At 56.2% G+C, this 15,271-nt stretch overlaps 1 protein-coding gene across 1 annotated transcript in view; it reads right to left on the bottom strand.

Annotated features, from left to right (window-relative positions):
- The window catches only part of MYH14 (myosin heavy chain 14), a 90,944-nt gene that overhangs the window by 61,881 nt on the left and 13,792 nt on the right, over positions 1–15,271 (bottom strand). Inside the window, 8 exon segments of the mRNA XM_042919350.1 lie at positions 7,417–7,557; positions 8,219–8,234; positions 8,236–8,318; positions 10,461–10,524; positions 11,642–11,734; positions 13,034–13,054; positions 13,686–13,788; positions 13,918–13,945. Of these exon segments, the coding sequence (XP_042775284.1) occupies positions 7,417–7,557; positions 8,219–8,234; positions 8,236–8,318; positions 10,461–10,524; positions 11,642–11,734; positions 13,034–13,054; positions 13,686–13,788; positions 13,918–13,945 (549 nt within the window).

The following is a 15,271-nucleotide window of genomic DNA, read 5'->3' on the forward strand; positions in this document are numbered from 1 at the left end:
CCCAAATGAACTCACTTAACCTTCTTAACTCCGCGAGGCAGGTCCTCCAATAACATTTTACCTGTGAGTAAAAAAAAAAACCCTTGGCACATGGGGAAACCAAGGCACAGTCAGGCGACCAACTTGAGCTCACCAGCAGCGGAGGGGAGACGCAAAGTTGGGACAGTCTGACTCCAGGCTCCGCATCCGTTTCGTCTTTGCCGCCTTCTTCCAGCATAAAATTCGAATGGAAGCACGTACACGTGGCCCGCATACAGAAAAGCGCACAAATCATCCACTTCCAGCTGCCCGAGCGTTTACGGAGTGGATGCGCCCGTGGAGCCGGCCTCTCAGAAGCCCCTTCCTGGCCACTCGCTGAACATGGGCAAACTTCACTGTCACGTGGTTAAGCAGAAGAACACAGACACGAAAGCACACGCACAGTATGCGTCTATTTGTACCCAAATGCAGGAACAAGTAAAATAGCTCCATGCTGTTAGATGCCAGAATAATGATCACATTGGGGGTGGGGGGTGTGGGGTGTCTGGTGACGGGGAGGGGCACGAGGGACCTTCCAGGTGCCAGTTATACACGCATTCGCTTGCAGAAAGCCCCCGGACTGGATGCTTAGGCTCCGGGCACTTTTTTTTTTTTTTGGTGTCTCTGCTTCTAGGCTGATTACTTAGAAAAAGAGGGTGGTGGAGGGGGAAGGGACGAGCACCCTGCTGGGATACTCCTGCCAAAAACCCGTAACCTAAATCTAATCGCAAGGAAACACGCCAGAGTTGAGACAAAACAACTGGTCTGTAATCTTCAAAAGTCTCAAGGTCACCAACGATAAAGAAGGAATAGTTCCAGACCGACGGAGAGTGAAATGTGCTAGACACGTGTGATCCTGGGGAAATGTGTGTGGATGGGCATGCCTGTGCGTGTGCGTGCACCTGTGTGTGTGTAACCTAAAAAATTTTTGAGGGGTGCCTGGCTGGCTCAGTTGGTGGAATGTGCGACTTTTTTTTTTTTTTTTAATGTTTATGTATTTACTTTGAGAGAGAGAGAGAGAGAGTGGGGGAGAGGCAGAGAGAGGGGGAGAAAGAATCCCAAGCAGGCTCCATGCTGTCAGCACAGAGCTCAAAGAGGGGCTCGAATGCCCCAAACCGTGAGACCATGATCTGAGCCAAAATCAAGAGTCAGATGCTTAACCGACTAAGCCACCCAGGAGCCACATCCGAATTCCTGGCATCTGTGAATGCTACCTTGTAGAGCACAATGGCCTTCACTGGTGTGATTAAATTAAAAATGTCAAAACGGGGACACGTCTGGGTGGCTCAGTCAGTTAAGTGTCCTGCTTTTGATTTCGGCTCAGGTCATGATCTTGCAGTTTGTGAGTTCAAGCCCCGCGTCGGGCTCTTTGCTGACATCGTGAAGCCTGCTTGGGATTCTCTCTCTCTGCCCCTCCCTTGTTCACTCGAGCTCTCTTTCTCAAAATAAATAAATAAAATTAAAAAAAAAAAAGTCAAGATAGGAGATTTATTCTGGATAACCCAAGTAGACTCTCACTGTAGGTCCTTGTAAGAGGGAGGCGCCTGGGTGGTTCAGTTGGTTAAGCGTCCGACTCTTGATTTTGACTCAGGTCATGATTTCATGAGTTCGTGGGTTCAAGCCCCACATCGGGCTTTGAGCTGGGAGGAGCCTGCTTGGGATTCTGTCTCCCTCTCTCCTCTGCCCATCCTCCCCTCAAAATAAATAAACTTAAAAAAAAAAAAAAGAGGGAGGCAGAGGGAGAAGACCACATGAGCAAAGGTTAGCGTGATGTGCTTTGAACCCGGGAAAGACAAGAAAACGGATGTTCCTGGCGAGCCTTCAGAAGGAACCAGCCCTGCCCAGAGCTCGATTTTAGTCCCAGGAGACTGGCTTTGGACTTCCGGCCTCAGGCATTGTAAGAGAATAAGGGTGTGTTGATTTAAGCCACTGTTTGTGGTCACTGGTGACTGGTCATGGGAAGCTGATACAGGGGGTCAGAGGTACCATGTTGTAAGGCACGTGCTGGAAGGCTGGTTAGTACAAGCATACCCTGCACGCCCGGGTTAGCCCCTGTCTTGAGACTATAGAGAGCCATCTCTAAGCCCATCAAGCAGAATATGTAGAACATGTTGTTCAGTGTTCCAGGTCAGGGGCTCAGGGGTGGCCAAGCCGGGGCGTCTCCTTTGTAACCGAGAGTGTCCAAATGGCAGGCTTTGATCTCCTCAGAGCCCTGGCTGTTTAAGACAGGAGAGTCTACAGAGAGTTACTACTATAAAATTTGTTGTTAACATCTATTTACTTTTGGGGGGGGGGGGTGAGCGGGGGAGGGGCAGAGAGAGGGAGACACAGAATCCGAAGCAGGCGCCAGGCTCTGAACCGTCAGCCCAGAGCCCGACGTGGGGCTCGAACTCACAGACTGCGAGATCATGACCTGAGCTGAAGTCGGACGCCCAGCCGACTGAGCCAACTAGGCACCTCCAGAGAGTTACTACCATAAAAGCTGTATGTTGGGCACCTGGGTGGTTTAGTCGGTTAAGCCTCGGGCTTTTGATTTCGGCTCAGGTCATAATTTCACGGTTGGCGAGTTCGAGCCCTGACTTCAGGCTCTGCCTGAAGAGTGTGGACTCTGCTTGGGATTCTCTCTCTCTCTCTCTCTCTCTCTCTCTCTCAAAATAAATGAATAAACATTTAAAAAAAGGATTTGGTGTCTGGAATTAAACACCTTGCGGCACAGGAATCTACGTGCACTAGAAACTGCTGAATTGTGCATTTCACAATGATGAATTTCACGGTTACATGAATTCTCTCTCAAAGAAAACCAAAGGCAGACATTGACTGCACTTGAGGTGAACACTGACTAATGAAAGAACTGTCAAATCCATACGCTGTGTATCTGAAACTAATGTAACATCCATTAAGAATAAAAATGAGTTAACAAAACAGGTTTTGGTATAGTTTGCAGGGCACAACAGGGTGTGCAACAAATACTGATTTTTCTCCATCCCCACTGAGATCATAATCCCTATGGAAAGTACCTGTTCCTTCCTCATCTCCTGAGCGTGCGCTCTGCATACAGTTAGTGCCCTATAAATGCTTTCACGGATGAACTTAAGCTTGCCTGTTTCCAGGGAGGAATTCCTTCCGTGGTCCACACTACTTCTGGGATGCAATCTAACCTCTTATCAGGGTTTTTGGCACCCTGTCCCTGACCCTCACAGCTCCTCCGGCCCCAGGGTCCCCTCGCTTACTCCAAGCAGCCACCCAGCCCCCTTTCGGTTCCTCCAACACTCTTCTTTGCCGCCAGGGCTTTGCCCCAGACCCTCCCATCTATGCCTGGTTAACTCCTGCCAGGTCATCAGTGCTCAGCCGAGGGCCGTCTCCTCCAGAGGCTGCCCTGACCCTCCCCCGACCGTGATGGAACCCTGTGACATGTGGTCCCTGCTCCATGCACCTTCTATTGGTCACCCTTCCCCCCTCCACGGGCTCAACTCTAATCCGTTTGTGTAAACGGACGCTTCTAGGTCTGAGCATTCCACGGGTCAGGGGCTCGTTCTTTCTTGGCCACTGTGAGTTTCGCCCAGTGCCTACAGACGACTGGCCCACAAACCCCTTCGCCATTGGAAGACTCACCCTATTAATGAATAAATGCCAAAAAGTTAACTAGTGGGGGATACATTACTGGATGTGGGAGTTTGCAGTGTGGCCTTGGACAAGCTGGGTGACCTCGTGGGCCTCAGTTTCCCAAGCTGGGCAGTGAGAGGAGCTGGGTTCAGAGATCTCTGGTTCTGCCCGCCTGGGGTCAGGGGGCACTGGGCAGTCGGGGGACAGCCCAGAGCCCTGGCAGTTCTGGGAGTCTCCCCTGGGGACAGCGGCGCACCTCCCAGAAGATAAATAAACCAGGACATCTCCCTTATGGACCCACAATAGCATCATCACCTAAAAACTGAATGATCGTTCATTCCTTAACATCAGCCCGGACCCAGCCCGGACTTGAGTCCCCCGCAGTGGCCTTTAAAATGGCCTCTGACAGTTGACTTAGGAACTTGCACCGGGGCCAAGCGCCCGGGTGAATCTGACACCCGAGAAGTTGGCAGTTAGCTCTTGCCGGTGACCTCGGACCAGCCGATGGCAAGGAAGCCCAGGCCAGCGGGGGCAGGGGCGTGGGGCCGGTGACGCCCAGTCCTGCTCACAGGAGCCAGGACCCAAGTGCCAGGTTCTCTGCTCAACCACTGGAAGTGTCATTCATGGTGCCTGCCTGGACTGGTCCCCAGTGCTCTCCGCCCCAGGCTTCCCACTGGCGACCACCTTCCCAGAGATGGTCCGGAAAGCTTCCCAGAGGTGCCCACCCGCCTCCCTAAAACCAGATCACCGGCTGGCTGTGGGGTCCGACCCAGGTCCCACCACCTCCTCATCCACTGGGGTGAGTCCCAGGGAAGACACCCCAACTCCCTGGAACTCGGTCACCTCTTCTGTCAGAAGGAGTCTAGACAAAGGTGACTGGCTGACTCCACTCCTTGTCAATAAAACGCTAAAGAAAACGACGACGAGACCCCATCCACCTGCCACACCAGCGAAAGCCCAAAAGCTTACGACGGCGGTTGCTGGCACGCACCCAGGGACACAGCACTCTGGGGACACCGTGGGTGGAGATGGAAACTAGCGCCACCTTCTGGGCGGCGATGAAGTGGATTCTCCACAATTGAAAAAACGCTCGGGGCGCCTGGGTGGCGCAGTCGGCTAAGCGTCCGACTTCGGCTCAGGTCACGATCTCGCGGACCGTGAGTTCGAGCCCCGCGTTGGGCTCTGGGCTGACGGCTCGGAGCCTGGAGCCTGCTTCCGATTCTGTGTCTCCCTCTCTCTCTGCCCCTCCCCCGTTCATGCGCTGTCTCTCTCTGTCTCAAAAATAAATAAACGTTAAAAAAAATTTTTTTTAAAAAGAATCCTAGTCCATTTAAACAACGAAACCTCATGCAGCCCCTCCCCAACACACGACTGAAGTCCTACCTATACATACAAAACCAGAATTATTGCTAAAATATACTGTCTGCTGGGAAAAGTGAGGCACAAAGCACATTAGCAGAGGAGAGATGAGCTGAGTCCTTAACCGCAATGCCACCCCCGGTGTGCCAGGTGCCTTTCACCTGTTCGTTGCTGTATCTGGGATGGTCCTGGGCAGAAGGTCAAGGAGATGCGGTCCCCCTGCGGCAGCAACTACAGAGGAACTTTTAAATGCAGCAGCGGAGCATTTAAACTGGCTGGGGGGCTCAGCCAGTTAAGCGCCTGACTCTTCACCTCGGCTCAGGTCATGATCTCACGGTTCGTGGGATCGAGCCCCAGATTGGGCTCTGCGCACTGACCGCCAGGAGCCTGCTTGGGATTTTCTCTCTCTTTCTCCCTCCACCCCCCCGCCCACTCTCTCTAAATAAATAAATATATAAACTTTAAAAAATGCAGTAGAGAAATATCTTAACATTTTTGTCCCTAGTACGGCTGAACATCAGCCCCGGGGCTAGGAAATGCCTCCTTTTATAGAAAAGTAACATGTGTCTTTTCGTAGATGTCTAAAATATTTCTAGAAGGGGATGCAGGAAGCTGAACAGTGGGAGGGAACCTAGGGCTCAGGGCACCTCAGGAGACGTGGGTTTCCTCGCCGCGACCTTAGGCACATTCAGATTATGTCACCACGTGCCTACGGCACTTCAAAAATTTTTTGTTTTTCAGAATTGCAAAAATTGGGGGCACCTCGGTGGCACAGTCAGTTAAGCGTCCAACTCTTGATTCCAGCTCTGGGCATGATCTCACGGTTCGGGAGTTCGAGCCCCACGTCAGGCTCTGTACTGATAGTGTGGAAGCTGCTTGGGATTCTCTCTCTCTTCCTCTCTCTCCCTCTCTCCAAGTAAATAAATACATTTTTTAAAAGTTAAAAAAAATAAAAATAAAAAATAAAGGAAAAGAATTGCCCATACCCAGGGCACAGCAGGGCAGCTGCTCCCAGGGTTACTTGAGGCAAGTGTGTCAGAGGCCAGGCCCCCCTGTGGCCGCTGTCTGAATTTGTTTGCCAGCTGCCCGGACGACTCTCAGGCAGGCGGAGGAAGTTACACAACCAAGGTTGGGAAATCCAGCAGGGAAGGTCTGAGACCCTGGGTCAATACGCCCCAGGAGGCCGGCCAGTTTGCAGCCTGGGTAGACAGGCAAGCTGGCGCTGGGTTTCCAGCCCTCCCAGCTGGCCCTGGAGCCAACAATAGCTCCCTGGGCCTCCCGCAGTGCTGGAGGCCAGAGGAGAAAGGGACGCGGCCCCTCCACTCAACCCTAGACCTCAAAGTTCACGCGAACAATGAAAAGTCAGGCAGTCGCGGAAGGACTGAGGTCCACCTATAGGCACTTATGGGCTGAATCGTGCCTGTTCCCCTACAAACAGATATGCTGACGTCCTAACCCCCAGGACCTCTCAGAATGTGACCTTATACGGGTACTGACTCAAGCGGATATAATTAAAGTCCAGATGAGATGGCAGTGGAGCAGGGTGGCCCCTGATCCAACACGACAGGTGTCTTTATAAACGGGGGAATCTGAACACACAGATGTGCACATGGGCAGAAGCCACGTGATGATGAAGGCAGAGATCGGGTGATGCTCCTATGTGCCAAGGAACACCGAAGACTGCCAGGAAACCACCAGAATCTGGGAGGGAGGCAGTGAACAAACAGATCCTCCCAGGACCAGGCCTGCTGGCCTCCAGAACCAGGAGACCAGCGGCTTCCGCTGGGTTGTGCGCTCGGGTTGTGCTTTGTCACAACAGCCCTAGCAAACAAATACAGTACCTCGGGGTGCCTGGGTGGCTCAGTCGGTCGAGCGGTCGAGCGTCTGACTCTGGATTTCACCTCAGGTCATGATCTCATGGCTCATGAGATCGAGCCCCGCATGGGGCTCTGCGCTTGAGAGCACAGAGCCTGCTTGGGATTCTCTCTCTGCCCCTTCCCTGCTCATTCGCTCTCTCTCTCTCTCCCCAAACAAATAAACATTAAAAAAAAAAAAGAAAAGAAAAAGAAATTGGCCGCCCCAGCAGCTCAGGCGGGTCTGTGGTTTTGCCGTAGCTTGCTTGTCCCCAGTTACGGTTCTCTGCTGTTCCCAAATCAATCCATTTTGTTAGCAACTGAGCCAAGAGTTCTATTTTTGGGGTTAACACCCTGGGAACACCGGTCCTCACTCTCTCAGCTCCTCGGGCCTTTGCTCAGAGGCCACCGTCGCTGTGTCCCCTTCCCGATCCCTTCCTTAAAGCTACACCTCCTCCCTCCTCCAGCCTCTGCCCCCCCGCCCCCGGTTCTTTTTCCCAACCCGGGACTGAATGCCCAGGTTCCCCGCCTGCCCATGCGGCGCCCCAGCCCCACCTGCAGCCGGGGTTTGGGGCTCACTCACAGGTGATTTCCTCCGGGGTGAATCCCAGGACCCTCAGCGACTCCAGAGTCTCGTGGAAGAGCTCCCGCTCCTGGCCGGGAGGGGACGACGACCCGTTGGTCAGGAAGCGGTAGTGGGAGCAAGGCTCCAGGAGGAGGTCAGCTGCAGGGTGTCATGAGTGGAGGCCCAAGGTCAGGGGCGAGCCGCGGAGTCAGACTCACGTCCCGATGGCCACGATGGCCACCCCCGGGGCAAGCGTCGCTTCCCCACCGGGGACCTCAGTCTCCTCCTGTCCAATGAGTGAAGACCCTTCCCTCACGGTGGAGTGCACGCTTAGCACACATCAGACCCTTTCGTCTTCCCTCCTTCCGGAGAGACTGTCCAGTCCCGTAACTGCCCAGGGCAGGCAGGGGCTGCAGAAGCAATGAGGCCGCGGGGGCCTGAGTTAGCGGAAGCCGTGGGACAGTGGGGTTGGCAGCAGAAGGCACGTGGGTCCTGGAGCCTGACAGAGGGGGGCCGGGAGGCAGCCAAGGCTACGGGCGAAGGAGCCAGCCTGAGAAGGAGCCTCGGGACAGTGGGGACCACAGTAAATGGGAGCCCCGGACTTTCTTCAGCCAGAGCGTGGGAGGAGCAAAGAGGAGACAGGGGGGAGCTCAGGCAGGAGGCGGCGTAGAGGGGACCCGTATCCACCGCCCAGCAGGAGCCTGACCTCAAGCAGGTGCCTGGCAAATTCTAGCGCCTCCCGTTTCCTCCTCCGGGGGCCCAGGGAAGCCAGACGCCCACCCGGGGCTCCCTCCCACGCCCCGTGAGCCCCTGCACTGACCCTTGAGCTGCTCTCCCCGCGCCTCCCAGCAGCTGGTAGAAGATGTGGAAGCTGCACTCGTCCTTGGCTTGGCGGATGGCCCTCGACTTCTCCAGCAGGTCTGGGCGGCCAGGAGTCAAGTGCCACAGGGAAAGGGTGGTGACGGGCGGGGAGGCGAGCCCACACGGTGCCCTCGACCCACGCCGCTCCCCACTGCTCTCCTGTGAAACCATGGAGCTGTTCACAGCCCAGGCCAGCGTCCTTGCCACTAACTGGAAGAATGGCCTCAGACCCGTCACTCAAGCACCGTGCCTTAGTTTCCTCATCTGTGCAACAGGCTGGACGCAACACGCAGGAATGAGCCGCTGCGAGGGCAGGTGCGTTATCGTGCGTCAAACACCCAGAGCGGTGCCTGGCATGTAGTTAACCGCGACCAAGAATCTCTCTGTCCATTGTTTCCCTGCCAGCCTCAGTTTCCCCGTACAGATACGGGGGGCCATCGGCGCCTCCCTTCCAGGAAAGTCACATGGCACGTTCACGCACTAAAAATTGGCAAGCCGCCCTAAAGTAAAATCAAACACCTGATAACATGTTTGCCCCTCTACGTCTCACGCTCATGGACCGCGAAGCACCTATTTCGAGGGACAGCAGTCACATAAGACCTACCCTGGGGAGCCCTGACCAAGGTCAGCTGCAAACCATTGACCAAAAGCCCTGGGTCGCTAACCTGCTCAGGTAAGAAGAAGATGACCCGGGGAAGGGATCCCCCAAGGCAGGGTAGGGTTGGGGGAGCACGCACCCCAAGCCTCGGTTTCCTTTTCTGTTAAATGGGATGATAGCCATATCTGGCTGGTATGGGTACAGAGAGAGGACCTGGGATCTCATAGGGTGACCTCTCAGAGGAGAAACCCTCAAGAAATTTTGGTCGTGCTCGGGGCACCTGGGTGGCTCGGTCGGTTAAGCGTCCAACCCTTGGGTTTCGGCTCAGGTCATGATCTCATGGTTTCACGGGTTCGAGCCCCGCATTGGGCTCTGTGCTGACGGCGTGGAGCCTGCTTGGGACTCTCTCTCTCTGCCCCTCCCCGACTTGCGCTGTCTCTGTCTCTCTCAAAAGAAGTAAATAAACTTAAAAAAAAAAATTCTGGTCATGGTGACGCTAGGGCTGAGGGGTCAGGTTGAGCCTGAGACCCACCTGATTGCTGATTGGCCTGGGGGTGGCACCCCCCCTACCTCACCCTCCATGAACATCAACCCACAGGCTGGTCATTGGCCCCAAGGCAGAGGCAGCCATGCACTAGAGATCTGCCCAGAGGGGGCAGCTGGAACTAGAAGGGGAGTGCGGACAAAGAAAGTCTGTATCTGGAGGTGGGCAGAGAAGACAAATGTCCTTCTCCCCCCCCCCCCACCCCCCACCAGGAACCACGGGGTCAGAGGAGGTACAAGATGGCGGGATGGATGGGGCAGGAAGAGCCGGGCACTCTAAGAACCTGCGTAAGCAGGAGCCTCGATGCTGAGGAGCAGTGGGCTGCAGGTGCCGGTAGCTCCAGGGGACCCGAGGCCAAAAGCCCCAGGAAGCTGCCAGTAACTCCCATAAGGACATTGCTAATTTGTTCCCATCATTAACTCCTAACGATGGCAGCTCGTTCTGGAATGCTTACCATGTGGTGGGTGCCATGCTACTAATTTGACCCCCATTGTCCTACAACCCTTCGAGGGCAGGTTCTATGATCCTTCCCTGTGCACACAGGGGGAAACTGAGGCACAGAGCGGTCAAATAACATACCATAGGTCCCACGGCTCAAAGTGGCAGAGCCAGAATGTGAACCCAGGTCGTTGTGATTTCTTTGCCCCTCCTCTTAAATGCTGCACTCCTGGAGCTCCTCTGTTTGATCGACACCTCACATGCGTTGTCGCACCTTGTGCATCGTGTGTGACTCCAGGGGGAGGAGACTCTGCCCTGGTCCCCTCCACACTTGCCCCAAGCACCTTCTCCCTTTGCTGGCTGTGCCCTGTGTCCTCTCTCTGTGGTAAAGCCGCGGCCAACCCACCGCCCCTGCCCTCCTCCCTCCACGGGGAGGCGCTGCACCGACGCCTACCCAAGGTTCCTTTCTCTTTCACAGAGGGGGAAACTGAGGCACCGTTTCTGAGCAGTGAGGAGCCAGGCTTCCCAGTGTGTGTGAACACCTGTTTCCTGCAAGCAGGGAGACCCCAAGGGCCACCCTCCCCGGCCGCCAGGTGCCCCTCGGGGGCTACGAGAGGATACAGGTCTCGATGTTGGCGCCCACGATGTACCCGGCCACGTCAAAGTTGATGCGGATGAATTTGCCCTGGGAAGGAAGGGGTTGGGAGTTAGCAGAGGGTCCTCCTGCTCCCCCTGAGGACCTGAACAGCACCCCTAACCCACACTCACCCCTCCCAGAACTAGGGCGGCATCTCAACTTTCTTTCTCCCTCCTCCTGAACCCCATCCCAATCATGAGGTCCCAACCAGGGGGTCCCTGGGGAAGCTAAGGTCCAGGCCCCTTTGACTGCTTTCCTCAGGCCCCAGCCCCCTCCTCCCTCAACCCAGGAATCCAGGCCCCCAGCCCCCTCCTCCCTCACACCCAGGAGTCCTGCCCCAGCCCCTCCTCCCTCAGACCCTGGAGTCCTGACCCCCAGCCCCTCCTCCCTCAGACCTTGGAGTCCAGGCCCTCAGCCCCTCCTCCCTCAGACCCAGGAGTTCAGACTCCCAGCCCCTCCTCCCTCAGACCAGGAGTCCAAGCCCCCAGCCCCTCCTCCCTCAGACCCAGGAGTCCTGGCCCCCAGCCCCTCCCCCAGACCCAGGGGTCTAGGCCCTCAGCCCCCTCCTTCCTCAGACCCAGGAGTCCTGCCCCCAGCCCCCTCCTCCCTCAGACCCAGAAGTTCTGCTCCCAGCCCCTCCTCCCTCAGACCCAAGGGTCCTGTCCCAGCCCCCTCCTGCCTCAGATCCTGGAGTTCTGCCCCCAGCCCCTTCCTCCCTCAGACCCAGGAGTCCTGCCCCAGCCCCCTCCTCCCTCAGACCCTGGAGTCCTGACCCCCAGCCCCCTCCTCCCTCAGACCCTGGAGTCCTGACCCCCAGCCCCTCCTCCCTCAGACCCAGGAGTTCAAACCCCAGCCCCTCTTCCTCAGACTCAGGGGTCCCGGCCGCCACCCCCTCCTCCCTCAGACCCAGCAGTCCAGTCCCTGGTCCCTCCTTCCTCAGACCCAGCAGTCCAGTCCTTGGCCCCTCCTCCCTCAGACCCAGCAGTCCAGTCCCTGGCTCCTCCCTCAGACCTAGGAGTCTAGTTCCCGGCACCCTCCTCCCTCAGCCAGTCCACACCATCTTCCTTTCCCCTTTACCACCCCCTACACTCCTACCTCCCATCTCACTGACCCTGCAGCCAACCTGCGGCCTCCCTTCCCCCCACCCCCCGCCCCAGGCACTCACAAATCGGGAAGAGTTGTCATTCTTCACTGTCTTGGCATTGCCGAAGGCCTCTAGGACGGGGTTGGCCTGAAGAAGCTGGCGCTCCAGCTCACCCTGCGGGCGTGGGAGACAGCAGGTCAGTGAGGACCGCCCGGGGTAGGGGGGCTGGCCCAGCTGTGGGGGGGGGGGGGGGTCTGTGCTGCAACTGGCCGGGGCCTGCTTTCCCGATTGTTAAGGGAACAGGGAGAAACTCCAAGATACAAGGAGAAGTGGAAACATCACAAAACATAACGAAAGCCAGCTGTAGATCACAACGTGATCCCTTGAGAGGGACGCCTGAGGGGCTCAGTCGGTTAAGCCTCTGACTTTGGCTCAGGTCATGACCTCGAAGTTCCGGAGTTCGAGCCCCGCATCGGGCTCTGTGCTGACAGCTCGGAGCCTGAACCCTGCTTCGGATTCTCTGTCTCCCTCTCTCTCTGCCCCTGCCCTACTCGTGCTCTGTGTCTCTGTCTCTCAAAAATAAATAAACATTAAAAATTAAAAAAAAAAAAAAAACCTAGGGGCGCCCGGTTGGTTCGGTCGGATAAGCATCCGACTCTCGGTTTCAGCCCCGGTCATGGTCTTATGGTTTTCATGAGTTCGAGCCCCGCATCAGGCTGTGTGCTAACAGCAAGGAGCCTGCTTGGGATGCTCTCTCTTCCTCTCTCTCTGCCCATCCCTCACTCACTCTCTCTCTCTCTCTCTCAAAATAAATAAATAAGAATTTTTGGGGGCGCCTGGGTGGCTCAGTCGGTTGGGCGTCCGACTTCAGCTCAGGTCACGATCTCACGGTCCGTGAGTTCGAGCCCCGCGTCGGGCTCTGGGCTGACAGCTCGGAGCCCGGAGCCTGCTTCGGATTCTGTGTCTCCCTCTCTCTCTGCCCCTCCCCCGTTCATGCTCTGTCTCTCTCTCTCTCAAAAATAAATAAACGTTAAAAAAAATTTTTTTTAAATAAATAAATAAATAAGAATTTTTTTAAAAAAGAAAAAAAGATCTGTACTGTCAATATGACGTGCTTCAAAGTCTGGCACATAGTAGGCATTCAAGAGGCGGTAGGTCTCTTCGACCATTCAGGTCTGACTCTGAACATTAGAAAGAATTTTGACATCAACAAGCTGCGTGGGCCATGGTAGGGCCATACCACACCGTAGCATGGAACCCGGTGTGTGCCCCACGACAGCAGTGGGAGCCCCGCACGTACACAGTGGGGCTGCATTAAGTGACGGCGCACGGCCGGGCACGCCCACAGAAACAGGAGCACGGCTCCCCGGTGGCCGGCGATGCCCTGGACCTGTCTGCCGGGAGGACGTGGGCGGGGCGGACCCGGGGGGCGGGGCACGAGGGCAGGACTTGAGGCGACTCCCGGCTACTCACATAAGACACGGTGATGGCAGCCTGAGGAAGCCACGGGACACGAGACACGGACCAGGACACAGACCGGGACGCGGCACATGGAACGTGGACAGACACACAGGTGAACCGGAGGTCCCGGGTGGCGGGCAGGGTGGGGAGAGATGTGAGGGGCTGCAAAACTGGGCACGTGGGGTCGGGTGGCCCGGGTTCGAATCCTCTCCAGCCCCTTCCTGGGAGCGTGACCTCCGACGACCAAGGCACCCCAGCCTCGCCCTCGGTTCCTCCTCTTTCACTCCGGAAAACGACACCCACTCACTGGAGCGTTGGGGTTAACGTAAGAAGAGAGACGGGCACTACGTGGACGCTCCCTGCTGAAGTACACTGAGGACTGCAGGTGCTCAGGTCAGGCCCCACACGCAGTAGGTGCTCAAGACCGTCAGCGCCTACCACGTGCTGGGTGCCGCTCCAAGGGCTAAGGGGGTCAAGAACCGGCCCTCAAATTTCCCTTTCCAGGCACACAGCAGGCGCGCAGGCAGCACGGGCAGCCGGTTGAAGGCTCCCAGCTGCGGCCCTCCACACGGGAGGCAGGGGACCATGGGGAAAGCAGAGCCTGAGATGGAGGGGGCACTGCCGGTGGCAGGGTCCAGAGCGGGTCCCAAGGCAGGTAACTCACCGGTACGCCTGGCTCCTTCCTGCCCTTTGGGGACGATGCCACGTGGGCGAGGTACTGGATGACCTTCTTGGTGTTTTCTGTCTTCCCAGCCCCGGACTCCCCACTATGGGGGAGAACACAAGGGGGAAGCAACAGGGTGGACCGTGGTGCCAGGTAAGACCTGCCCATTCCAAGCAGAGCCACACCCAGCCAGGACCCTGCCTCCTCCAGGAAGTCCTCCAGGATTACTCACGTGCAGAGAATGGACTGATCTTCACGATCTGGAAGAGATAGAGGGGGACAGGTCACCTGGAGGGTCTCTCTAGTGAGACTTTTGGTCCCTTATACCAAACCCTTTTCAAAGGGGGTAAGGAAGCCTTTTGCCCCCAAAAAGGGTTTAAAAAAAATTTTTTTTTTAATGTTTATTTATTTTTGAGAGAGAGAGAGAGAGAGAGACAGCGCAAGCAGAGGAGGGGCAGGGAGAGAGGGAGGCACAGAATCCGAAGCAGGCTCCGGGCTCTGAGCCGTCAGCACAGAGCCCGACGTGGGGCTCGAACCCAGGGACTGCGAGATCATGACCTGAGCGGAAGCCGGATGCCCAACCGACTCAGCCACCCCGGCGCCCCGCCCCCAAGAAGGGCTTTGGTGTGTGACACTCCTGGATTCTAATACCCCAGCCCAACTCAGCCTCTTGCCTGCTATGTGATGCTGGCAAAGTAGCTCAGCCTCAGTCTCCTGCCCCATCAAAAGGAGCCGACGAACTCCAACCGGAAAGAATGTCATTCCTTCGACAAACTTCAAGTTGAGCCCCCAGCGACTCCCCCAGCGCTCACCCTGCACCTGACACAACCCTTCAAGAAACGTGCACTGACTACCTACGGAGTGCCAGCCGCCTACGACAGTGGGAACTGGCAAGGTCCCTGCCCCTTCACGCAGCTTCTGCTTGAGTGGGGACAAGAAGCACATCACGTAAAACCGAAGGTGATCTGACTGGTTAGTAATGCCCGCAGACATCCCTGATTGTCACAACCGGGCATCCTGTCAAGCACCCTACAATGCATGAGACGCCCCTATGTAAGGAATCATCCAGCCCCAAATGCCAATAGGGTGAGGAATAAGAAACCCTGGCGTAAAGAAATGACTGAGGGGTAGAGAGCCAGGAAGGCTTCCCCGAAGAGGTGGTGTTTCAGCTCAGCCCTACAGGACGAGGAAGTAGGGCAAGAGCATTCCAGGCAGAGGACACAGCCAGTGCAAAGGCCCTGCGGTGGGACCAAGCTGGAGACGTCTGAGAGACAGAAAGGAGGCCAGGGAGGCCGGGGGACAGGACAGAGCTGGAGATAGGTGCAGAGGGGTTTGGAGGCCATGGTTAAAGGCTCTGAATGGGGGGTGGCGCCTGGGTGGCTCAGTCAGTTAGGCATCCGACTCTTGGGTGTCAGCTCAGGTCATAATCTCACAGTTCATGAGTTTGAGCCTCACGTCAGACTCCACGCTGACAGTGTGGGGTCTGCTTGGGATTTATTCTCTCTTTCTTTCTCTCTCTCTCTCTGCCCTTCCCCTGCTCACACTCATTCTCTCTCTCAAAATAGATAAATAAACTTAAAAGAAAA

This window comes from Panthera leo, chromosome E2 (genome assembly GCF_018350215.1).
Source record: "Panthera leo isolate Ple1 chromosome E2, P.leo_Ple1_pat1.1, whole genome shotgun sequence".
Taxonomy (NCBI): Eukaryota; Metazoa; Chordata; class Mammalia; order Carnivora; family Felidae; genus Panthera; species Panthera leo.